The sequence below is a fragment of the Ahaetulla prasina genome, chromosome 2 (genome assembly GCF_028640845.1).
Source record: "Ahaetulla prasina isolate Xishuangbanna chromosome 2, ASM2864084v1, whole genome shotgun sequence".
Taxonomy (NCBI): domain Eukaryota; kingdom Metazoa; phylum Chordata; class Lepidosauria; order Squamata; family Colubridae; genus Ahaetulla; species Ahaetulla prasina.
Window position 1 is genome coordinate 76,855,276 of NC_080540.1, and position 26,651 is coordinate 76,881,926.

Here is a 26,651-nt window from a genome sequence, read left to right on the forward strand (position 1 = left end):
CTGTTTTCTGTCATTGCTGGTTGATATATAAGAAAAAAACTCTCTTCTAATTTATATATCATTAACTATTGGCCTTCTGCATCAGTTTTCTCTTATGCAATGTTTATCAAAAGCATGCAACAAGGAAAAGGTCCAGTGGACAAAGAAAAATGCACCTAGATGCCCAAGAGAGGGAATGAATTCTAAAAGTACATAATTATTCTTTGCTCCAGTGATTTAGGCAGAAAAACCATGGTGGAAATTGCCCCATACGGATCTTCCTTCTAGCATGAGTTTGCTTCGGTCTCTGTATCATAGGAAAGGAAAACATGCCAAAGAGCTTTTATTCATTTTGGAAATTAAAGCGTGTCCACAGCAACCAAAGGATTAACTTGAAAAACCAGCCTTTTTTTGAGGATCTGTGAAACATTTCTTGTATTTCCCTGAGAGGCAATCCCAAATTATTCTGTTCAACATGTTTAACTGCGGAATCACTGGCCAGCTGGGCTTGGGAAGAATATTTGGTGTGTTTGATATCAGCTGCTGAAAACTGAAACCAAAGAATTGCATTGATTTGATTAGTTTGTATCAGACACAAAGTGGACTTGTTGGCATCGATGGTGGTCTGAACTGAGAAAGAAGAATGGCCTAATAGGGAAGAATCCCCTCTGGCCCCAGCAGAAGAACAAATAGAAAGCCCTCCTTTTTTACAAATGTGCATAATTTTATTTTAAATAGGGTACATTAGAGTAGCATATCTTTTAAAAAAGCAGTAAAACAATAACAATGCGGCAATTATACTTTTTCTCCAGTTCTAGGAACTGATCCCATGGGTGATATTCTAACTGGATTAGAACATGGTCTCCTTTTGGGGAAAAAACAAATTTGTACATTAATTGCTGTCTTTTTTAAAAAAAAAACACCTCTTTTTTTGACCCACATAGGAAAAGATTTATTTATTTATTGCTTCAGCTTCTATATTGCTCCAATTTCATATAAGATAATTAGAATTCGACAAATCATAATGTCTGTGGCATAACTGCGAACAAAAGGAAAGTATATTGCACTTTGTTTAATGAACGAGAAAGAGAAAGCAGAAGAAAGGATGGCGGCAGATTTAGGTTGCCATGGCAATTTAGAGGGATTTATTTCCAATGCAGATGTTGCAATTTTACTTGGATAAATATAACGTGCCTTTATTTTTATGAAGTTGTTATGGCATCCTAGCTTACTGGTACCTTTTTCTTCCTTTATGACCTAAAAGTTGAAAGACAATCATATAGATTAGATTCTATATATTTGACTGTTTTTGTGAGTATTTTTTTAAGTTACTGCCTGTGAATTCTGAATCATTTTTTAATTAATTCAATTTTGATGCGGTCTGACTCCTGCTGATTCTGGGTGGTGTTAGCTCTGATCCTCCTTAATCCTAGATTTGGGGCTCTAGAACAGGAGGCTCAGAGTGGATTTTCTTAGGTGGAGAATGAAAAATGAAGATGAGAATGTGTGAGAAAAATATTAAACCACATGGATGCCGAATAATAATAACTTTCACCTACCTACCTAGTATAAAATTAAGTTCTGACAAACTGACGGCTGGCTTGGGAGCATTGGATGTGCCCCCACTCAATAAACCTTTAATGGCCTTCTCTGATCTGCTGGATCATATAATTCATTATTTTTATTCTCTAAATCTCTTCTTATCCCTCACTGATATACTTGATGCAATAAATTTGTAGGGAGGTCATGGAACTGGATGTTTAGCATGCTACAGATTGTGTGTTTCATTTGCCTGAATTGGCCATCTACTTTGCTGTGTTATTTTCCCTTCCTTAAAGTGTCTAATAGCGGCTCCTTTGTTTTCGTTTCATCATTGAAATGAGATTTGCTCTCTGAAATATGAACATGTCAGGTTGTCTGACTATTGCATGAAGCAGAGTTCTGCTGACAAAATGGCGGACTTTTCAGAGTAGTTGTGCTATAAAGCAACTTTATGACTCCACTTCATGTTTCTGCATGGTTTTGCATTCTATATGAAGCACATCTCTAATTCTTTCCTCATTTTTTCCCACTGAGAGTGGGACATATTTAGTTCTGGTTACACTGGCATATCTACTACTTCCTAGAAAAATGATTCCTTATCCTTTTGCTGCATCACTGGTTGGTACTACAGTGTCCATGAATACCAGGTTTTTATTTTTTTTAAATATCAAGAATAATTCATGAACTTCATTAAAACTCCCAAATGTTGCGAAAATTTGAGTCTGTGCATGTCTATTTGTAATGTTTATGCATACACATTCCTTTCCCAAAATTGCAAAGGGTCTAAAAATCGACTAAACCAGATCCATATAAACTTTTTCTTTCTTTCTTCAACTCCACCACTAGTCCACTGTGAGGGTTCTTTGTTCTACAAGGACTGGATACACCACAGTATAACAAATATGTGCAAAATAATTTATTACAACATACCCCTTCCCCGACAACAGGCTTATTGCTCTGGGTCAACCTCACCTTTCTAGTCTTTGCAAGGTAATGTTATTATATAACTGACTCTGTGCTACTAAGTGCTTTGTATGCATTCAATACTCAGTTCACACTAAAGCCTCAAAGCAACGTATGATCTTTGCCTGTTTCCAAATGTTCTTGCATTAGTTACTTCAGTGTAGTTGTTCCTTTTTTACTTTGCTTCAGTGTGGTTGTTCCTTTTCGTTACTCTGCTCCCAGCAAAGCTATAAGCAAGATTCCCACCAGGATATGATGCTCACCATAGCTTGTGTGATTCTGGCAGTTCGATGAACGTTTAATGCTTGTAATAGTGGCAAATCTGTAGATGTCATCTCCGCTTCCTCTTCTGCAGGCTGTTTGCTTTCACTTTTGCTACATTCCCTTCTTCCCACTCTGTTGGAGCATTTACTTTTATAAGCTTCAAAGATTGGGTGGGTGAGGCTGCCTTTGGACATCAGTCCACCTTTGAAAAACCCAGGGTGTAGCCAAGCATCAGAGATACCAGCTTGGATCCCCAAGAGCAGAAGTGGGCAATTAATTTTCCCAAAGGCCCACATGAAAAACTAGGACTATGTGGAGGACCAACCCAATACCTGCATTTTGACTGAGATGGTGGCTGAGCCTAGTTCCCCTCACACAACAAGTGCACTACCTCCTCAGGCTGCTCCAGATTAGAGGTGAACGTTGTGCAGACACAAAAACACCACAGTCTTTCCTCACCTCACCTCACCTCACCTCACTCCACAGTCTTGCCAACTGAAGGAGCACATGTCGACTGCACAGAGACAGACTCAACTTGGCTTCTTCTCCCATCTCCTGCAGCACACTTATTTACATTTGATTCTAATTTCTAATTGACTTCACACTGGCCAGACAGGGATAGACAAAGACCAGATATGGCCCTGGGTCCACAAAATGCATCAAGAATGTAGTTCTGAGGGAATCAAGGAATGTTTGAGGGAAGTTAGGGAAGCTTGTCTGCCTCACTGTAGCTGCTTTGAAAAGAGCAGATAGCAAGCCCAACTTCACTCCCTCACTAAAAATATTAGCATCATATACTTTGAGTATATGATGCTAATATTTGCCTTACTCTACAGTGGGAGTATCAGCTCCTAAAGAGAATATACTTCTAATTCTCCAGGCAATCCTCTTTTCATATGGAGGAAGCAAAGAGATGAAAATAATATTTCTTTCGTTGGCCTGTAGTCTCCTAATTGCTTAGTAGTTGCCACGTGCTGCGTTGATTCATACCAAAGTTCGGAATAGTGTTTATCGTGTGCATGTAAATGTGTTGGCGTCTGCGTACAAATATTTTGTCAAAGTGTTTGCTTTCTCCTGGCACATGCTGGCTCTGTTTATATTCAGAGCCATATGGTTATTAGGGATGATTTTTTCACGATGTGCCCAAAAGTAAGTAAACGTTTACTTCCTCAAGATGAAAAAAAATCTGGTTACCCATGCCTTTAGATTACATTATTCTTGCAACAGAGATGGAAAAGGCATGCATTTGAGATAAGTTCTGCTCCTGAAAATGGGTACCTGTGCTGAAGGAGTCATCTGCCTCCCCTCTGTTCTATGAAGGAAACATCTGGTGAATTGCTGATACCAAATAAGGAGGGACTATTCTGTGAACTAGGTCCATGTGTTCAGCTGCTGTGGGTTTTATAATTTTAATTCACTAGATTCCTGTGTGTTCTGCTCAGGCAGCCTTCTTATATGCTTTCCAGAGGGAAAGTACTAGGGGCACTTTTATTGAGTTCATCATCTTTTGATCTTGTATTGCCACTCCTTTCTTTAGATTAGCTGTGCTGAAGGAGAAATAGAATAAAATAGGAGTAGGAGTTAGAATAGAATAGAATAGAATAGAATAGAATAGAATAGAATAGAATAGAATAGAATAGCCCTGTTTCCCCCAAAATAAGACCTATCAAAAAAAGGACCTAGCAGGTTTTATGTGCGCACCTAATATAAGCCCTACCCCCCCCCCCAAATAAGCCCTACTTAAGAGCCTGCACAGCTGCCCACCGGCCCATTTCATCTGGTTGCTCACCATGCCACGGCCGAAAGGTGAGGCGCAAGGTGTGGGGTGGAGCTGCCCCACACACCCCGCACTGGCTTACCTCAGGGCCCCCAAATGAGCAGGAGCCCATGTGGCCACCAGCCCACTTCTTCTGTTTGCTCACGGCTGCAATGGAGCAGGAGGCCAAATGGTGTGCTAGTGCAGTGGCTGTGAGATGAGGCAGGTGTGGGGGCAAGGATGGCCTGGCTGCAGAGGCCCTGAGGTAAGTCGGTGCGGGGTGCATGAGGTAGCTCCATCACCACCCCACCTCATGGGGGACTTTGGAGGTCTTCTAGTCCAACTCCCTGCTCAGGTAGAAAATCTTATACCATTTCAGACGAATGGTTATCCAATCTCTTCTTAAAAACTTTCAGTGCTGGAGTATTCACAACTTCTGGAGGCAAGTTGTTCCATTGATTAATTGTTCTAACTGTCAGGAAATTTCTTCTTAGTTCTAGGTTGCTTCTCTCCTTAATTAGTTTCCACCCATTGCTTCTTGTCCTGCCTTCAGGTGCAGCAAAAGTCTTCTGTTTCCTTTTTCTTTGGAATAACAGAGTTGGAAAGCCGCTTTCAACTCTGTTATTCTGTTATTCTTTGCTATCAGCTGTTCAAGAAGCCAAATAGCTGTGTTTTCTGTGTCCCCCCCACCGCCCTCTCTCTCCCTCTCTCTCCCCCTCTCTCTCTCTCTCTCTCTCATTGACTTCAATATATCTTGCAGGTTCTTGAAATTGTTTTGACACATTTAAAAACTGTGTAATCATTTTAAATCTTGTAATCAAGTTTTTAAAAAATATTCATCCAACCATCGGTGTGCAAATCATGTATCCCCATGCTCACGTGTTTTTCTTTTTACAATCATGTACATCCATGCTCATTGTCCCTCTAGGTGTTTCTTCAGTGGTTCATGTCTTGGGCCTCTTCAGTGAATTATATAGTTCTCTACCTCTGCAGAGGTCAAGGATAGCAACAATATGCATGTGATCCAGAAAACATTCCATCCAAAGTAAAGAACTGGTGATAGTGTCAATTCTCTACAAATCATGTTGACTGCTTTGGGGAAAGTATCAGGTCTCACATGTGACAAATTGCATGTGTTGACCTAAGACTATTCCAGATGGGGGCCATTCCATCCCCAGAGCATGGAAACTAATTTCCCCAGGATAATAAACTGGTGCATTCCATCACCAGCCCAACTGTGAGATCCAAAAGCTTGAAAAGAGCTTCTCCTTGGCAATAAGTAGGTGGCAGTCATGGCCAGAAGGGCCTTTGCACAACTGTGGGTTGTGCTCCAGTTATACCCTTTCCTGGATCAACAATCCTTACTCACGGTCACTCGTGCCGTAGTCACCTTCCATCTTGATGATTGCAACATGCTCTACACGGGGCTGCCCCTGAAAAGCATCTGGATGCTCCAGTTGGTGCAAAATGCAGCTGCCCACATGGTTTTTTGCAGACCTCGATGTGCACATGTATCACTTCTCCTGTGAGAACTGCATTGGTTGCCAGTTTGCTTCCAGGTGCAATTCAAGGTGTTGGTTGTCACTTTCAAAGCTCTTAATGGCTTGGGACGAGATTATCTGAGGGACCATCTCTTGCCTGTTACCTCTACTTGACACACTAGAGTAGGGAGGCAAGAAATGTTGCCGGTCCTGTCCCCTAAGGAGATACATCTGGCAGGACTCAGAAGAAGAGCCTTCTCCATGGTGGCTCCCTGTCTCTGGAACATCATTCCCCCCAGAGATTAGACTGGCCCCTACTCTAATACTCTTTCAGAAGGCCTTGAAGACATGGTTCTGCCAGCGGGCCTGGGGAACCCAGAGGGGGATGGACTCCATTAAATGGCTCGTATGAAATGTGTGCTCTTGCCATGTTATGGGGGGTGGGGGTTATTTTTTTATTATTTTTTTATTATTTTTATTTCTTTTATATGGTGTTTTTATATCCTTATAAGCCACCTTTAGTCGCCATTTGTGAGTAAGTGACAATATAAATTTTCTAAATAAATACAATAAAAAATAAAAATTAAATTTAAAAAAAATTAAATTTAAATTTAAAAAATGAATAATGTACTACTAGTAGACCCAACTTGTTCCCAGACAGAAGTTATAACTTATGCTGTATACAAGCATTCAAAACTTGTTACCTCTCTTTTATAGCTAAGCTAAATATAACAAATATTTACTGCCATGTTTCTTACAAATATTCAGCTCTGCCTAAGTTTATCCCATTAATACAGGACTGATGTCTGTGATTTAATTTGTTTTACTTTTTAACGTTAAAAAACACATTCTGAAGTGATACACACACACACACACACACGGAAGAAAAATTGCTTTCTGAAGAGCTCTGGAGCTTTCTTGAGAAAAAACAATTTGGAAGCTGCCCTGTTTAATTATTATAAATGGCAGAATCGAAAGAGGTCTTTAAATTCATGTTCAAAATTTAGTAGGAACAAATTCAACTTCTATGTTTATATAGTAGCAAAGGCCTCTTGTTATTGCCATCAGTTTACATTAGTGAAATAGTCCACAGCACAAGTGCTGATGGGTGTTATAGGACCCATAACACTTCTTGATATCACCCACTGACCTCCAATTTTTTAACTATCATTTTTTAAAAAAATAAATTAATTCCTACAAACTAGCCACAGCTTGCAGGTTCTCTGTCTTCACTTATGAGACCTTGCAAGATTTATGCAAATACATCCAATAATGTTTTTATTCATCCATTGTTCATTTTTATACTCTATGTTTCTCTGTGTATTATTTGTTTATAGTACACGCCACAATTTGAGCATGCACACGGTTCCTTTTAATATGAATTAAAATGATGGCATTAAGTGGAATCAAAAGTGGGCCACAAAGAGAGGGATCAATAAACGGGAAGAGGGTGACCCCAGCATTTCTAAAAATGTGAAAAACCTCAAAAATAAAAACTTCTACCGTATAAGCTCACCAAACCTGGAGCAGAGTACCTCTGGACTCTGGAAGCGATGGATATCTTTTGCTATAGATGTATTCATCAACTATAGAACAATTATCGATTATAGATGGTATCACTATTAGTGGATTACAGCTAGTTCAAAAAATGTTTTGCTTCTGAAGAAACCTCTTTTGACTGCAGAAATGCCAAAGGAAACATAGCATTTTTTTCTGATATGAAGTGGAACTTCGTTTCTCAGGTTTTATAACTGCCTTCTAAGCTCTGTAGATCCTGCACTGATCATATTTACCCAGGTAACTTGCAAGATCTGGATCAAGTATATAGGCAATGGATCCAGGATGGAAGGCTCTCCTTATGTTCTTATGAGCCACCGTGGCACTATGGTTAGAATGCAGTACTGCAGCTACTTCTGCTGCCGGCCGACTGCCTGCAGTTTGGTAGTTCAATTCTCACCAGGCTCAAGGTTGACTCAGCCTTCCATCCTTGCGAGGTGGGTAAAATGAGGACCCAGATTGTTGGGGGCAATATGCTGACTCTGTAAACTGCTTAGAGAGGGCTGTAAAGCACTGCAAAGCGGTATATAAGTTTAAGTGATATTGCTATTAACAAAATCCCACCAAGTTTCTTTTGGCTGTTGCCACTCACAGGCCTTTAGGAAGCCACAAGCAAAACAGGATCTTGTTCTTGTTTCACAACTGTTGGAATTGTGAGGTTTACCGTCTTGGGTCCTAAGATTCATATAGTTACTAAAAGCAGTCCTCGACTTACAACTATTCTTTTAGGGACTGTTCAAAGTTATAAGGCACTTTAAAAAGTGACTTATGGGTACTTTGCAACTGGCATGTATTTATGACAGTTGCATTATCCTGGGATCATGTGATCACCATTTGTAACCTTCCCAACCAGCTTCTGACAAGCAAAATCGATGGGGGAAGCCAGATTCACATAACGACCACATGAATCACTTAGCAACTGCAGTGATTCACTTAACAACAGTGACAAAATAGATTGTAAAATGAGACAAAACTCACTTAACAATTTCCCTGAAAAAATCTTCAAATGTATTTTGAAGACTGAGACTGAAGTGCTAAAGCAAAACAAAATAAGAAAATTGTTACTCTACCACCACACACATAAGAACACAAATCAAAACAATGACTGCTTTCAGCTGAATGCAGAATATTATTTGCTTATTAAATCTATCCATTACTAGTGCAATTGTAATTTTATCTCTACCCTCAGTTTCTATTGGTAATTGTTAATTCATGGCAGTTTTAATTACTCTTTTACTTTGCCATGTAGGGCTCTATTATTATGTCTGAATACAATTTCCCTTGTGGAAAGAAGCCAAGGATGGGCTTGTTCTGTGGGGAAATGAACAACCGTGAGTTTGTGTTTGCTTACAGAAGTGCCTAAACTTTAGTCTCAAGTGGTTACATTTTTATGGCACAAGTGCATTCAGCTCTCGCTGACTGAGGGCAAGGTTGGATCCCAAGAGCCAGTGGCCCAGCTAGCCTGGCTGAAATTATTCTTCTTATCTGAAAATATATTCCTCAGAACCAAGATAGAGACTGACTGGTTCCACAAGCTGGATGTCATTTATTGCGCTTTCTGTTTTTAATTTACTTCCTGAGGCAAAATTGATCCCTTTGGAAGTCCATGGCCTCAGTATATTCATACCTTTTAGCTTAATTAAAAATAAAGAACAAGCACTGCTGTTTCTGAGTAAATGTGTTACACAAATCAATTCTCGGCACTTTTAATTTCTTTCTTTCCCAGCTCTCCTACTTTTCTTTAGTCCGTGGGATTATGGGAAACTTTTCTGCCTACCATGAGATGTTTCTGAAATGCTTCCATATACATTTCTATGAAGCTTAAAGAGACAGTGAAATGGCAATATTTGGAAAGAACTGGAACAAGTTGTTTGAAGATGAGTGCTAAAGTGAATGTATCTGGACCAAAATTCATATGACTGCTTTAACTTACGCAAAAGAAAAGGAAAGAAGGAAGGAGGAAAGGGAGGGAGGAATGGAAGGGAAGAGGGAGGGGGAGGAAAGAAGGAAGTTTTGTTGAATAGTAGAGAAGGAAAATAAACTTCCTACTTGCAAACCATCAAAGACCCAGACTTCTCTATGATACTATATACTCATTTATCTTCATTTAATAAAGTAGTTAACCTGCTATGATATCTTTAACAACATCTTTTCCTGGTGATCCAATATGAAGATTAACGTTCCTGATACGCTCCAGATGTGTGGTAACTTGGGCTCCCAGAATTATTAATCAGCACTTTCTAGGTGGGGAAGAATGAGATGCTGGATCTCCCAGGTGGGTTGGAGATTGATTTGCCTAGATCTCTGGTTCTGAGAAATTTCAGACAGGGGCAGGATTTAGGACAGCTTATAACAGCCATGACAGCCATCTAACATTCGAACAATGGGAGTTGCACTAGCTGCCAGTCTGCTTCCAGTATATTAAGACCTGTGGTGGTACAATGGTCAAAATGCAGTATTGAAGGCTAACTTTGTCCACATCTAGAAGTTCAAGCCTGACCTGCTCAAAGTTGACTCAGCCTTCCATCTTTCTGAGGTTCATAAAATGTGGGTGATGTTAAATAATGGGTAAGACTCTTGCTGTTGGTGTTACACACTTAGAATGAAGCATTAACTACATCAAAATTCAAAAATAGCTTTGTGGTTGATTACACTCTGTGCCATTTGCCAAGTGGTTGGAATTGGTTTTCTTCCCATCTAAATGGCAGAATGGATGGTTTTAAACATTATAGAGGGAAAAGAAGTAATATTGATTTTATCCTCATTTCAGTCCTGTTTAGTCATTTAGTTCTAAAGAGTAATGGGAAAACACAAGAGCATGCTCACTTGTTGAGGGATACGATTGATTTCTATTTCAGCATTAAATTAGGGCCCCTCTCAGTTTGATACCTACCCCGTTATTTTCCCAGTGTTTAAAGGCTCTCTGCCTATTTATTTATTAAATTTGTACACTATCCAACTCCCAGTCACTCTAATAATGGAACATATGTTTTACTGCTACACCTGTTACATTTTATGCAGAAAACCCTAATGTACTCTATCCATAATTTTTCATGTAGCCAATAGTGCTAAAGAAAACATACTGGCATGGAATGGAAGAAGCAAGACAGAAAAAAAATATTTTTTTCTAATAAGAATGTGACTAGTTTATAAAGGGTTGGGGGAAAAGATGAAAAATTGAAAGGGATAGTCTTCTCCTTTCGTGGAAAAAAATTGGTAGTCCTCTTCTGAAGGCTTCTCTCCTCTGCACTTTGGAAACCTTTCAACAAGCAGGTTTTAAAAAGCAGCTTGGAGAACATTTTTATTAGCTTTGCTTGGAAGAGAGATTGCTCTGAGCTCCTGCTTGGATGCTCCCAGCCCAGATGGAGTCTTTGGGTTGTTTATTGCGGAAGTCCAAGCTGCAATATTGCATTGCCTTGAGAGAGATGTCTGCAACATCAAGGAAAAATATTTTGCTTTGTTTTTAATCTGAATATTAGGAAGCATGGTTTTGGCTGGCCTCAGGTTAATGCTTGTACACTTTAGAGCTACTGTGTTTTGTTTTATGGAATCTTGTGGTATATTGTTCTAAATTGGGTTTATGACTGTTGCATGTTCCTTTGGGATAATTGACATTCTGAAAGGTGTTGATATTTCTAAAGAACCCGAGACGCATACATTGATTATAAGTGAGTGTTTCATGCCTAAGAGAAGAAAACTGCTTTTGTTATGCAGAGCCTTTGCTTGAGCAATGTGGAATAGTGATCTCTGTGCTCCTAGTCTAGCACATTAACCAGGGGTGAAATCTACTTACCTTCTTACCGGCTCAGAAGTCCATGCGCCGTGCCTGCATGCTTCACTTGTGTGCGCATGCATATCACATGCGTCCGCAGACCTTCTGTGCATGCGCAGAAGGTAGAAAACACATTACTTCCTGGTTAAAACCAGGAAGTAATGACACCCAGGCGGGTGGACGGAGCTTTGCTCCACCATTGCTACCGGATCGCCAAACTTCCAGCCATAATTGCTACCGGATCCGGTCCAATCCAGTAGCATTTCACTCCTGACATTAACTATTATACAATACAACTCTCAAATGCATGTTTATATATGTTGTGTGAATGGGGGAAACAATTTATATCTTTTATATTTCATACATCTGCATTAACATCCTGCTTGAAGAGAATTGGCCGGGCTGTTTTTAAATGCTCTTGCTTGACGCTTGTGATTAGAAGAAAAACTTGTTTAGAATGCTACCTGAGTTCTTGATTCCCACCACTGAACAGCATCTAGAATGGCTGGTACATTGCAGTTGGATAGCACTTAGCCCTGAGACTTATATACCACTTTACAGCTCTCTCTAAACAGTTTACAGAGTCAGCATATTGCCCCCAACAATCTAGGTCCTCATTTTTCCAAACTCGGAAGGATGGAAGGCTGAGTCAACCTTGAGCCTGATGAGATTCAAACTGCCAAATTGCAGGCAGCCGGCAGTCAGCAGAAATAGCCTGCAGTACTGCATTCTAACCATTGCACCACCATAGCTCTTATGGATGGAAGTTGAACATATGTGCTTGTTCTTCTTGGAGACTGAATTTGGTGAAAATGAACTGTCAAAGTGAAGGAAAAGTTAAATTCATTCTATTTCACTAAATTAAAGTAGTACGCTTGTGTAGATTAGGAGTTTTGTTTTTAATGGTAAGTCAGTATAATGACTTGATTCTAATTCTATGGTCTATAACTTCTTACTAGCAAATTAACTTAAATCTCTTATAATATACATTAATTTTGAGTCTTTCAGCAGGTTGAGTGGATAATTCTATAGTATAAGACAATAGAAAAACGTTTCATGGCAAACCTATTGCATGTGTGCCACATGCATGTGGAGCCATACTGGTGGGCACACGAGCTCAGCTCTGGTGTGCATGTGCGTGCTGGCCAGCTGATTTTCGGGCCTTCTGGGCCCACCAGAAGTAGGGAAATAGGCTGTTTCCTGCCTCTGGAAGGCCTGGAGGGGTGGGGAAGGCCCATTTTTTGCTCTCCCCAGGGACTGGAAGTCGGAAAACGGGCCATTTCCGGCCTCCAGTTGGCCTCAGGCGGGGAATGGAGAAGCCCATTTTTGCTGTCCCCAGGCTCCTAGAGAGGCTCTGGAGCCTGGGAAGAGCAAAAAACGGGCCTACCAGGCCTACTGGGCCATCACGTGCCAAAAGTGGGGGGAATGCAGGGGGTGGTCACGCGCGCATGTGCTGGGGGCAGGGCACATATAATTATGAGTGTGGGCACATGCATTTGACCCCTCCCCCCATGCTACCCACATAATGCCAAAAAGGTTAGCCGCCACTATCATAGAGTGTTCCACAACAGCCTAAGGAATCACAGGTCTTTCCTTTAGCCATGATTTAAGTGAGCCACAACTGACTACCATCCACATCCACAATCAATTCTTAGGCTGTGCAAAAGCCTTATTGTTTCCTACTTAGGCTAGAATCATGCTAGTTTATGGCCTTGTAACTATTACCAAATAGTTATTTTTAGCAAGCCAATTTCGGGGGAAATGTGCAGGGCTCAGTTGTTTGTTTGGTGCTGCCCAGCTCCAGGCTTACTGTGGAGGATAAAAGGACTGTTTGATATGTTTCTTTCTTCTCCAATCATATTTATATTGTTAGGACACTGCAAGGCATTAAACCTATCAAGGCAATAGTATTAACTCAAAAGTTAAAATAGCACGTTAGCCCGCTTGAAACCTCATCAATTAATCAATTTGGCCTCAAGGTTTGGACTTTGAACATGAGATTTCTGAAGAGCAGCTTCTCCATCGCACTCAGTACGCCACTGACTGTAATTTATTTACTTTCATTTGTACGGAGAAGCACTGCACTGCATTGACACAGAAGTAAAATGATCCCATAAAAGTAACGAAAGGCAAGGTTTTCCAATAGCTTGAGCATTTAATTAAGAAAGATCAGAGATGCATATAGAAGATGTTTATGGAAATCATAAATTTTTAATTAATGTCTTTTCACAGCCGAGCTGCCAAGTAAGGGTGCTGAAAATGTTTTGCTACTTAATAAGCTGGGAGAACGATATAGCTGGTTTGCCGTGTGAAAGAGCAGAGTTAAAATGAGTCCTTGGTCATTACTGCAATTCATACCCTCTCTTTATGGACTCATACTATTTCTTCTCTTTCATTTCAGAGACTGGCTGATGCGGCAGAGAAGTTTCAGAAGGCCCATCGATGGCAAGACAACATTAAGGTAAGTTTGTAAATCTTCCTGTCTTTGGCTCCTTTTTCCTATTCCTTTGGTTTTACACGATCTTCACTAAACTAACGTATACAAGTAGTCCTCGACTTACAACAGTTCATTTAGTGATCATTCAAAGTTACGACGGCACTGAAAAAAGGGACATATGGCCATTTTTCATACTTATGACTCCCATGGTCACATGATCGAATTTCAGATGCTTGGCAAGTAGTTCATATTTGTGACCGTTGTTATATCCTGAGGTCATATGATCCCCTTTTTGTGACCTTCTGACAAGTAAAGTCAATGGGGAAGCCACATTCATTTAACAACCAGGTTTTACTAACTTAACAAATGCAGTGATTCACTTAACAACTGTGGCAAGAAAAGTCGTAAAATGGGGCAAATTCACTTAACAAATGTAGGAACATAAATTTTGGGCTCAGTTGTGGTCGTAACTCAAGGACTTCCTGTATTGAGCTAAAATTTCTATTCTGGCTGAGAATGCTGGCAATTGCAGTCCCAATACGACTGGGACTGTCGTAGGAAGGTATTTGGTTTGGAAAAACTGGTCTAATAAGCATTTATCAAACATCTTCCTCATAAATGTATCGTTTAAAAAAAAAAGTCAGGCATCTTAGGCCATTAACTATTACATCACAAGAGGTGCTACTGAAGTCATATAAGATTATCCTTTCTGCAGATTCTAAACTATACTTGTACCTGTCTCCAAATATAGGTGTGATCTATCATTGCACCTAAAGATACACCAAAAATTAGAATATTTTACAGGATCCAGACTTTTAACATTGTACTACCATAGTTGTGCACCAAGAGATTTCTCACATCTCATGTTTCTTTGCACATTATTTCCCATCACCTTTCTTTCTTTCTTTTCCTTTCCTGTCTCCTATTTCTGTAACGTTCTGGTACTCTCATTTCTGAAAGCAACCTCCGTCTTATCAAGTTCATGTGCAACTGCCCTGTTCTGATCATTTATTTATTCAGTCATTTAATCAAATGTATATGGCCACCCATCTCACAGAAACCGATTTTGGGTAGCTTACAATAATCCAATAAAAAAGTAGAAATATACAGAAGTCATTATCCGAAACCATTATATAATAATGCTTTAAAAAGCATTTAAAACTATAAAACCTCAACTAAGACAGAGGTTCCTAGTTCTCTTAGTTCTCAGGGCCTCCCAGCTGTAATGAAAGTGAGTAATGTCATTTTGAACTCATTTTCAGTATTACCTCTGCTCACACGTGCATGAAATAAGACAATTCAAAAGACTGAAGGCGAAGGTCGAGATAATGGTTAAAGAGTTGTTTTCAGGTTGCCATGGAGAACTCCTTGGAAAGCTTGCCATTTTGCCATCTCAGCAGTCCGAGAGGAATTGTGTAGGTTGCCCTGCAGGGAGTGTCCAAAAAGATGGTTCTTAAATGAAAGAGGGCAGCAGGAGCTTGGCATTTTTCTTTGCGTTCACCTTTTCCATAGGATTTGATGCAATTTCATTCCAGTTGAGGTAGGTTCTCGAGGAGGAAAGAACAATTGAAATAGATGACAAACAAATGTTGCTGCTTTAATGATTGCATTTGAGTTTGGTATTATGGCACCTATGCCAGGGAATGGGTATTCTACTTGGACATTCAGCCAAATGAAACCCAAGAAAAGAGATCTTCTTTTCCTTTCAGGAAGAGGATTGGGGAAAATAATTTCTAGCCAGTCAATCTACTCTTGCTAATCATCTGTTATAGGGGCATAAGGGGAAGGAATTTTTCTTGATACAAGCTGTTTTTGTTCATACTATAAAACGTAGCCCCATGGTATTCTCCAAATGTATTTATTTATTTACTGAATTTCTTCACCATCCAATAGCCAAAGCTCTCTGGGCACTTCAGAAATTAATGGTGGAGACCATAAAATATACAGATATAATAAAACTTAATGTAAAACGTTAAACAAATAAAGCAGTCTCGGAATGAATCCAAAGTAAACAGCTAGGGGGAGGCTAATAGGAATGGAAGAATCTAAATGATGCTAATAACTTTTAAAGCGAAATATTAAAAGGCTAAGCAGCCTGGGAGAATAAAAATGTCTCCACTTGACCCACTGTAGACCACAGTGTAAGCATCATCTGAACTTTTCCAAGAAGAGAAGGACATACCTTAATCCAGGTAGCACCATTTGGCAGACTTGGAGAGCAACCTCAGAAAATGCCCTTGGTGCCCATGTTGCTCTATAAAGGAGTGATACTCTTCTAGGTACCTGAAGTTGCTTTGAATTTAACACTTTTGAAAAGGCCTATTGGGACTCATGGATAAGCATCAGAAAAAAACTCATGGAAGCTTGTTTTTATGTATGAAAACAACAGTGAGACTATTATATGCTCAAAAGTAGCATATCAATCTACAGCGGCGGAATGGTTGGTGAAGATGATGGTACTTGCAGAGATAGCCAAATTAATTTCATTGGTTAGAAATAAAACAATATCTACATTTATAGTTCACTGGAAACCCCTTATAGACCTTCTGTATGAAATAGAAAAAAAATGGATTTATGATTGCTGGTTTTAATGATTAGGAAAAAAGTAGACAAGAAAAAGAGTAAATGTGATGTAAGAGATAATTTTGCAATTGTACTTATACTGGTATTTGCTGCAAAGGATTTTGAAAGTATTTTTCTCCTGTCTCTTGTCTTTGGGTTTTTTTAAAAAAAATAAAATAATATTTTGAAACAGAAAGGAAGGATACATCCAAACTGCAAGTCTTCTTATCAAGGGTTTCTGTGTTACTGACATTGCATCACGGCTGCTCCAAAGAAAAGATTTAGGACATACATGATTCAGTGCCACCTCATAAAACAGGGTTTCCCAAATCATGAGGTATATCTTCAATTATATATATTATTTATATATTTTTAATTTAATTATTATTATATATATATATATCTTCAATTATATATACAATTGAACGTGTCCAGAAATATTTTACAAGAAGAGTTCTCCATTCCTCTGAAAACAATAGAATACCTTATCCCACCAGACTTGAAATCCTAGGCTTAGAAAACTTGGAACTCCATCGCCTTCGACAAGACCTAAGCTTAACTCACAGAATCATCTATTGTAATGTCCTTCCGGTTAAAGACTACTTCAGCTTTAATTGCAATAATACTAGAGCAACTAATAGATTTAAACTTAATGTCAACCGCTTTAATCTAGATTGCAGAAAATATGACTTCTGTAACAGAATCATCAGTGCTTGGAACACTTTACCTGACTCTGTGGTCTCTTCCCATAATCCTAAAAGCTTTAACCAAAAACTTTCTACTATTGACCTCACCCCATTCCTAAGAGGACCATAAGGGGCGTGCATAAGCGCACAAACGTGCCTACCATTCCTGTCCTATTGTTTTTCTTTTCTTCTTTCTATATATATGCTTATACCTCCTTATATTTACCCATATATGTTTATATACTATATAATCTTTTGTATGATTCCTACATATATTGTTGTGACAAAATAAATAAATAAATAAATCTTCCTGGGAAAGGTGCAGACAAGAGTTCAGGGGACCTGTGAGGAACTTTTTCATTATATTGTTACAATTAATCTACCTTTCCTACGGTTTTGTTTTCATTGTTTATTTGTTTCTGTGTATGAATTTTTAGGGGGGGTATACATTAAGACTACACTCAAGGCAAAATGTTTCGGAACCTCTATCATAAAGGATGGTCTTCTGTACAAGTAAAATTGTGCAATGCAGATCTTAAGTTTCATATTCTTTACCATTTGTTTCAATTCTCTTCCATGCTTTCCTGGTCATGTGGGTGCCTGATTTGAAGTGGCTCAAAGTTTATTGTGGGATACATAATTAAATGTCATTTGCAATTCTCTTCTAATAATCATGATGCATGAATGTGCATTACACAAAATGGCCATTCTGATGGGAGATAATAGTTGTGCATTTAAATTGATAATTTTTGCAATGAAATCTATCAGCTGGGAAATCCAAACCTGTGTTGAGTTGAGGGATGGGTAATTATTAAGTCCTTATTTTGTTTCTATTTACTTAGCTTTATTGTAGAATCTGTCCATGTAAGTAATAAACTTTTAAATCCATAGCCCAGTACAGAATTAAAAAAAAACTGAATGCAATTTATTTACAAACAAAGATATTCCTTTCAGATACTTAAGATAAAATTTCAAAAGGAAAGGTTTAGCAATTTTTAGTTTTTATCTTCCCTAGATGAACCCTGCTGTTACCAGCCTTTTCCTTGGCTACCCCTTAATATGTAAAGCCCTGATTATTGATTATTGATTCTTCATGAATATGGCAAAATGTCTAACCACTAGTGCTTCCTACCTTATCCAAGTCTCAAACATATCATAGAATGCTTGAGGGATTCTATTTTTTTTATTGTATTTTTACAATTAAACAAATATTACTTACATCTTAAGCATAACTGCAATTTACATAATCCAGTTCAAATACACTCTATACATTTTTATTATACATTTTAATTCTACTTCCATTTTGTCTATTTCTTTTTCATTTTTCTGTTCTCAATCCAGTTGTGCCACTTCTCCCATATTGCGTAGTATTCCGAATCTATTTGTCCTTTCAATTCAATTGTCAATTTGTCCATTTCTGCGCAATCAAACATTTTTTTTAGGTTCTCTTGACTGTCTAAAATTTCGTTATACTTAACCATTTTGCCTATATGCAGAGTGTTGGGGTAAATCGTCGTTTCCACCTTTGACAACCAACTGGAGATTTTTATATAATACTTTCTCTTGGTCTCTTGCCATATTTGCATCAGAGCTTCCCTTGCTTTATGTCTAAAATAATATAAATGAGATTTATTCTCCTTGTTCCATAGGAAGGCATGCCATTCTTTTTGTAGGTCATGTCCTTCCAGTGTAAGTAGTCTTCTGTTTCTCAGATTAATCCAGTCCCTAACCCATACTAATGTTGCCGCTTTATAGTAAAGTTGCCAATCTGGAAGCCCAAAGCCACCTCTGATTCTACTATCCTGGAGATCTGTTAATTTTATTCTTGCTTTCTTACCTGCCCATATGAACTTTGTTGTAATTCTATTCAAATCTGTAAAGAATTTCCTATCGAAATTTATAGGTATAGTTTCAAAAAGGTAGAGCAATTTCGGCGAGACATTCATCTTAATAGTTGGCTTGAGGGATTCTAATGTCTTTTTGTTTGCCTTCGCTCTTGGAGAGACACAACTCCCCTGGTATAAATTTTGTTTCTATGCTGTTATTTTTTTTACTTCACTGTTTTTCTTCACTGCCTTTTACTTTAACAACTTTACTAAATTAGACCTTGGCACAGGACTGGATTCCTAATTATAACTTCAAAATTATTAATAATTATTAATTATGATTTTACTGTAGTCTGAACCACTTGGATTATGTTGCAGACAGGGAAATGGAAGGTGGGCTCATCACTTACTTGTGGGAATTAGAAACCTAGTTGGTTGTTCTCTGCTCCTGAATAAACACTCTGGAACTAAAGGACGTGAGAGGTATATGGAGCTGTTCGGAATTGCTCTGTTTATAATCTTCAGTCATGGATCTCTACATACTTGAAACTCAAGGCTATTATTTTATGCAACTAATTATAAAATTATCATAGTCCACAACATCTTGTGCTATAATGAATTAGCTGGTCTTTAAGGGTACTCAAAGACTGTTTTGAGTGCAACAGATTGAACACAACAGCAACTAGCTTCTGGCACTAAATTCTGCTGCATGGATAAAGCATAAGCTGACTTTAATATCCATTGAATTCAAGTGGTAATTTCTCCTAGATATCTGATGCAAGAAGCATGTGGATGTACCATATGCCTCTTAGAGTTTATAGCAGTTTCATTTACAAATATGCTTTAGAAGGTTTCTTTGGGTTTTTTTCTTTGTTTACATAGGTTTATTCAGTCATTCTGGAGAACTGTTCCCACAATGATCATGTGAGACCTTTGGGAGGTGAGGTAACAATTCCAAAAGAAAATGGTTTGGCATTCCAGAAAAAGCAGAAAAATTAACATCTTAGATACAAGCATTTTCCAAAGGTGAATAGGGTTTGAAAACAAAATAATGTACTCTGGAGTGTAGATTTAGGTGGGGTGCTAATTGAAAATCCACATCAGGCTGTGAAATATTTCAGGTTAGCCCTAAATTGGATAGACCGTAAGACACTCTTATGGACAGAGGATGGATTTTATCTGTGAAAACATTTCTAACCTAGACAGCATCCTTCTAATGCTGAGGAATGCACTTATAAGTAGAATCAAAGTCTCTTCTGGCAAAGATTAAATGAACTTATTGCCTTTTTATTTGGTTGCTTGGGTGATGGGGTTATTTCATATAGAGATGGAGACAGAGAGGTATATAGATAGGAATAAATGATTGGAGGGAGCAACTACTGAAGGTCAGTGGAAAAAGTCTTATGGGAAGAAAAATATTTCCCCATCACTCTTCTCCCATTGCACTAGGCAATCTGCACTGCCTGCCTGTCCACTTTCTTCACTAAGACACATTTCTTTCTTTAAAATGAGTTAATGTGACATTCCGTTTACTTCTTTCAAGGATCTAAGGGCAAGCACTGAGTGCTGCTAAAGGCTGTTGTTATAACTTTACACCTGAGTGAGTCTGAGACCTAAGACTCCACTAGAGTATCATTTGTGAAAAGACAAAGGAGTGAAACACATGCTGAATGGCAATGGCCACCCCATGGAGGATTCGGATGCTGCAGTGGAAATTTCTACAACAGAAAGAGGTAGAGCAAGAAAGGAGAATCAGTGGAGGAGTGGGAAAAAAAGCAGAGAATAGAAAAAGAAATAAAGACAAGAATTGGAACTTTAGAACAGCTTTTTCCAGGCTGCTGACCTCCAGATATATAATAGCAATAGCACTTAGACTTATATACCGTTTCACGGTGCTTTACAGCCCCCTCTAAGCGGTTTACAGAGTCAGCATATTGCCCCCAACAATCTAAGTCCTCATTTTACCCACCTTGGAAAGATGGAAGACTGAGTCAACCTTGAGCTTGATGAGATTCCAAGTGGCAAATTGCACACACCCGGCAGTCAGCAGAAGTAGCCTGCAATTCTGCATTCTAACCATTCATTCTAACCACTGTGCCACCATGACTCTTACTGTCCATTTGGAAAGCACCAGGTTGGGGAAGACTGCCATTTAGATTCATAAATATGTTGTACCAAAGAGATCTGAAGCTAAGCAATGTTGACTTTCACATTCTAGAGCAAAGCCAGAGTTGATAATGCAGATATGTGGATTCCTCTGAAAAGCAGGTGTGAAATTAACTTTTCCATTGAGGTATCATTGAGGTATCGTTCTATTTCTGCTGATTAAAGATTTGTTACAGCTCTGAGGTAACACTGTTCAGAATGGAGTCAGTTTAATTCATTTAACTCCGTATAACCTTGTTGTTCCTGTGTCAAAAACATAAGCCTTGCTGAATTCTTTACTACCATCATACCTCCTTGGCATTCCATAGTCTTCATTATATTGGAGGTTGTGGAGAGAGACAGGGAGTTGGAATAATATCTCCCAACTTCAATTGTGAATGGGATAGTTTTAATTAAGTCAGTATAGCTGTATTGAGCCATGGGGGCGCAATAATTAGTATTGCAGGCTAATTCTGCTGACAGCCAGAGGTTCGATCCCCATTGGCTCAAGGTTGACTCATCCTTCCATTCTTCTGAGGTCAGTAAAATGAAGACCAAGATTGTTGGGGGCAATATGTTGATGCTATAAACAGTTTAGAGAGGCCTATAAATCATATATGGAGCTGTATATAATTCGAACTGCTATTGCTATTGCTGTTGTTCCCTTATGAGTCAGAATAAACTATAGTTTCCAGGCAATGTTACAGGGTTTCCATTTACTGCTCTTGTGGGACCTAAGTGGAGACATAGCACATGAAATGAAATGGGAGGGTCCTTGGAGATTTGAAGAGCCTGCGCGACTGCAATCTTCAGTACTTTGGCCGTCAAGGCAACTTATTTATGACATTTCTTTTTGGTGCATTTTCTTAGAGCTAGTTTGGCCTCTGGGAAGAAATAGCTTTCTCACTCCATTATTAAAGCTTAGCAAGACTGTGTTTTTCACTGGACTGTCATATTCTCCAAACTATACTGGGGCTCAGCTTTTGAAAAGAGATGTTTAATACGCAGATCTATTTATATCCTTGTATGCTCTAGTCTTCCAACAAATCCAGACATCTGAGAGCCTGCATACTGTCTCTTCCTAAGGTGTGCATATCAATAGCAATGTGTAGGAACAATGATGGCATTGAGCTTCTCCTGCCTGTGGCGAGAGAATAGAGAACAATCCCTTCCACTTAGGTTTAACTTTCATATGTCTAGCTTACATTTCCATAACCCAAAGCAAGAATCAAGTAGAGTTTTGTTATCTCAATATTACGTAATAAATGCCTGGAGACAACTGTTTTCTCCTTGAAGATTAGTGACATCTCAAAGCTGCCCTGCTGACAACTCCAAATTTCTAGTTCAGAGCCCTGATTCCCACAGGAGAAGCTCCACTCCCATCCAGATATTAATAACATAGTGAATGCATAAGTGCAGGTGGCAGAGGGCAACCACTATATTCTTTTGCCTATCCACTCAAATAAGCAGACATGAAATGGGCAGCAAATATTGTTGCTCCATAAATCCCACAGCACAGGGTTTTCTGTATCCCATCTTGACCTGTCCCTTGATGTGACTGCCTCTGTGGATACTCAGCTGAATAGCATCAGTACATCTGAGAAGACTCTCTGGCTTTTTGAGCTGGGCACCAGGCAATTCAGATGAAAATATTTAAACTGAGTAACAATATAGAGGAGCAATTAAGTTTTATATTTACTCCATCTGTTTTTACTCTTGGTATTATCTGTTGGCCTATATCTATCTGATAATTTGTAAAAATAGTAATCCAATTCTTTCTTTTTCTTTTTCTTTTTCTTTCTTTCTTTCTTTCTTTCTTTCTTTCTTTCTTTCTTCCTTCCTTCCTTCCTTCCTTCCTTCCTTCCTTCCTTCCTTCCTTTCTTCCTTCCTTCCTTTCTTTCTTATTTCTCACCTTTATTGTTTTTATAAATAGCTCAAGGCAACAAACATATTTAACATACCTTCTTCCTCCTATTTTCCCCACAACAACCACCCTGTGAGGTGGGTCGGGCTATACAGGTTTGGGTTCTCAGAACCAGTAGTCTAAGTCAGTAATTGAAGGATGGCATTGATCCAGATGGAGGAACTGGTCAATTAGAATCAAGATCATAACATGATAAGCAGAGGGTCTTCAAATCTTCTATATAGATTTATATAGAAGAATGTTTCTCAATTGGATTTCTTTCAAACTGATTTAAATTGCAGCTTCCAGAATTTCTAGACAGCCTACAGATTGATTCTGGGAGTTGCAATCCCAAGTTATTTCAAGTGTGCCTTGTTGTGAAAATGTGGAATAGAATGTACAGGTTTGTACAGCAGATTTCTAGCTTCTGGCCATTTTAATTATTTAATCAGTTTTCATAGTAGTCTGTCATACTCACATGAAGTAAAGGGAAGAAGAGCCTGCCATTACAGGTCAAAAGTGAGAAATATGTGTTGGGCATCAATTGGCAGAAATAAGGGATCGTCTTGTGAAGTAATTTTCTGCTTTCAAAAGAAGGACAGACAAATAGTACGGAGTATAGGACAATCCTTTGCTAAGACCTTTACAATGTCAGTGGTATAATTATCATGGAATAAACTAATCTGAAACTACTTAATATATCTTACAGTAGAATTGTCACACAACTATTTACTGCCCAGTTTTGACTGTGCACTGAGTTCAAGTGTATAGAATTATGGTCAATTATGGATTTAAAATCACCTTTCCCAAGTCACTTAACATTTGCTTTCATCGTTTCATCCAAAGGTACACGGAAACAATCAAAAATGGCACAAGAATTTTTTAATATATTTTTTAAAAAACAGCTTCTTTAAAAATGTCATATTGTCATCCTGGTTCTGCTTGAGTTGCACATATATTTAGCAGATTTAACCCACCATTTCCCAAAGAAGCAATTAAGAGCTTAGCATGGCTGTTTAAACAAGGAAAGCTAAATTTAAGGTACGGAATTTGACTCTTAACAGATTTGTGATAGAAATATGATTTAGAATTGTAAACAGTGATAGTGATTAAGAGTTTCAGTAGCCTGCCCAGAAAAGCAAATCAATAAATGATTCAGGATTTAACATTTCTATTAAAATGTATGACTTACCAAGAGACACTTCATGAATTTCTTGGCATTAAACAAGTTAGGCTAGATGATTCTGGGTTTTCTCCACAAATCTTTAAATCTCCAACCCATCATAACATGTTTGATGGCTTGGAAGCTAGTTTATGCACCTGGCAGATTAATGTCTTTAGGTCTCACTCCATTTCCTCTCTTTGCTGGTACCCAGCAGAGTCTAATAGAAATGACTTGGGCTCAAAGAAGGGAACAGTTAAGGTTTTTTTTAAGCAGTACTCCCACAGAGTGGTGCCATGTTGTATGTTGTTATCTGCCTCTGGCAGGTCTGTAACCCTTCTCCTAGGATGGTGGCAGTGACCTCCATCAATAGTGCAAAGGACCCTTTCTGTGGCTTCCTTTTCCACTCCAGCCAGAAATGCGTCTTTGTCTATTATTTGTGACCCATGGACCACTCTGCCATCATGTAAATATAAGCAAATCATCTTTCATCTCCGTTATCTCAGACATTCAGCAACCCCAGAATAAAGAAGAGCTTAATGATTCCTTTCCTGGTCTCCTTCATCTCTGATATGCACAATTAGTTCATTCTTCTTGCGTTTTTTGTTTCTCTTCTGAAAACATTTTCAACTTTTCCTTATTATTTGGAGTTTAGATTATTATGGGGAGTGCTGTGGTGCCAGGAAGATAACTTTGATCCTTACGAGGCAAAGCAAAAGGAATGAAAAAAGTCCATTTTCCTTTGTTGACTGGAATCAAGGGTAAAAACATTTCCCCCCCAATCCTTTCCTTCCCACCCTACCGATTACCAACATCTTTGGTTTGATTCTGGAAATTAGTTGAGAGAAGAGCAGTTTCTCTGACCTGACTCACCCTGTTGAAGATCTAAAGGGGGGCATGGAAGGGGGATTCCCCCCCCCCATTTCTGTCATACGGCCTTTTCCCCTTCTTAGCCTAAGGATGCTTTGGGTCCCTTTCCTCCTTTTATTGCAGTAGCCCAGCTGAGTCTCTCTAGGGACAATTGAGCCTTTTCAGGCATCTGTATGGCAATTGTACCCAAATCTATCACCAGCAAAATAATCACAGGACAAACTGAAATGCATGCTATTTATTCCAACCCTCCAACAAATAAAAGCAGAAGGGAAAAGGGACAGAAAACGATGGAGGCCCTGGCTAGAGAGATTTTCTAGCCTCTCTTTATCTTCCCCAAGTCCAGTCGTTTTAATTTTCAAGTCTCCTTTCTCCTTGAACACATTCCACACACACCTCCAAAGAAAAAGCCTCAGTGATTTTAAAATCCTCCTACTGCAGTTGCTGGTGCTGCTACTTTGCTCTCTATTAACATATCCTGTAGTTCACTTGCTAAGTGTTAGTGTGTTGTAGCAGCTGTCTGTCCCGATTAGCAGGAGACAGCACTGAGTCGGTGAAGAACATTTCCTCTAGCCCAGGGATCAGATTTCTGTCATTGTAGGGCAGATTCCTATCATACCTGCCTATGGCAAAGTGTTCCTGGCATTTTTAAATCATGGAGATCAATAAGCAGGTATTTCATCGAAATCATCAGCAATCACACCAAGCAAGACTGAGTTTTGTCGCTTATAGATATTTTTTTTAAAAAATCCAGCTCAGTTCTTTAAATGTCAAAGTGGTTTACAAGAAAAGTCATAAACAAGAAAACACAAAAATTCAGCAAAAAAAGGAATTTGGGTCAGCACTGAAAAAATAAAACCATCTGTTAAAAATGCAAAGAACAACGGTCACTAAATATCACTGGAGATTGTTAGGAGAAATATGTTGCAGGGCTTAGATTGGGAGTGACAAGAGAAAATCACAGGATGTTGAGGGAAGGCGCTGCTAAGCATGCTTGTAGATTCCCTGTGAAGAACCTTGGAGAGGGTCTCCTGATTTTCTTAAGCAGAGAAGGAGATTGGTAGAGAAGAGAGCAAAAACTCTACAACTCTGTTTCATGTATTCCCTTCTCACCCATGTCTTTGCTAAACCCTATTATGAAGAGTTATTTATTTATTTTATTTATTTATTTAATCACATTTTTATAACGCCCTATCTCCCAAGGGACTCAGGGCGGTTTACAGCCTATTAAAAACACAAATACACAAATATAAATACAGAGATAAAACACTAATTTAAAAACTTATTGAATAAGGCCGAATTAAAATTTATAATTAAAATAATAAAACCCCATTAAAACTACATTTAATTAAAATCCTAGCCCAGTCCTGCACAAATAAATAGATGTGTCTTAAGCTCGTGGCGAAAGGTTCGAAGGTCGGGAAGTTGACGGAGACCCAGGGGAAGTTCATTCCAGAGGGTGGGGGCCCCCACAGAGAAGGCCCTTCCCCTGGGTGTCGCCAGCCGGCACTGCCTGGCGGACGGCACCCGAAGGAGTCCCTCCCTGTGAGAGCGCACGGGTCGGTGGGAGGCAGTCGGTGGCAGCAGACAGTCCCATAAGTAGCCCGGTCCTAAGCCATGGAGCGCTTTGAAGATGGTTACGAAAAACTTGAAGCGCACCCGGAAAGCCACAGGTAGCCAGTGCAGTCTGCGCAGAAGTGGTGTCACATGGGAGCCACGAGGGGCTCCCTCTATCACCCGCGCAGC

The 26,651-nt window shown here is 39.0% G+C and overlaps 1 protein-coding gene across 3 annotated transcripts in view; it reads left to right on the forward strand.

Moving 5' to 3' along the window:
• The window catches only part of CACNA2D2 (calcium voltage-gated channel auxiliary subunit alpha2delta 2), a 663,083-nt gene that overhangs the window by 333,517 nt on the left and 302,915 nt on the right, over nt 1-26,651 (forward strand). For all 3 annotated transcript variants that reach the window (XM_058167293.1, XM_058167292.1, XM_058167291.1), the window contains exon 3: nt 13,716-13,775. In XM_058167293.1, the coding sequence (XP_058023276.1) occupies nt 13,716-13,775 (60 nt within the window). The remainder of the gene's footprint in view (nt 1-13,715; nt 13,776-26,651) is intronic.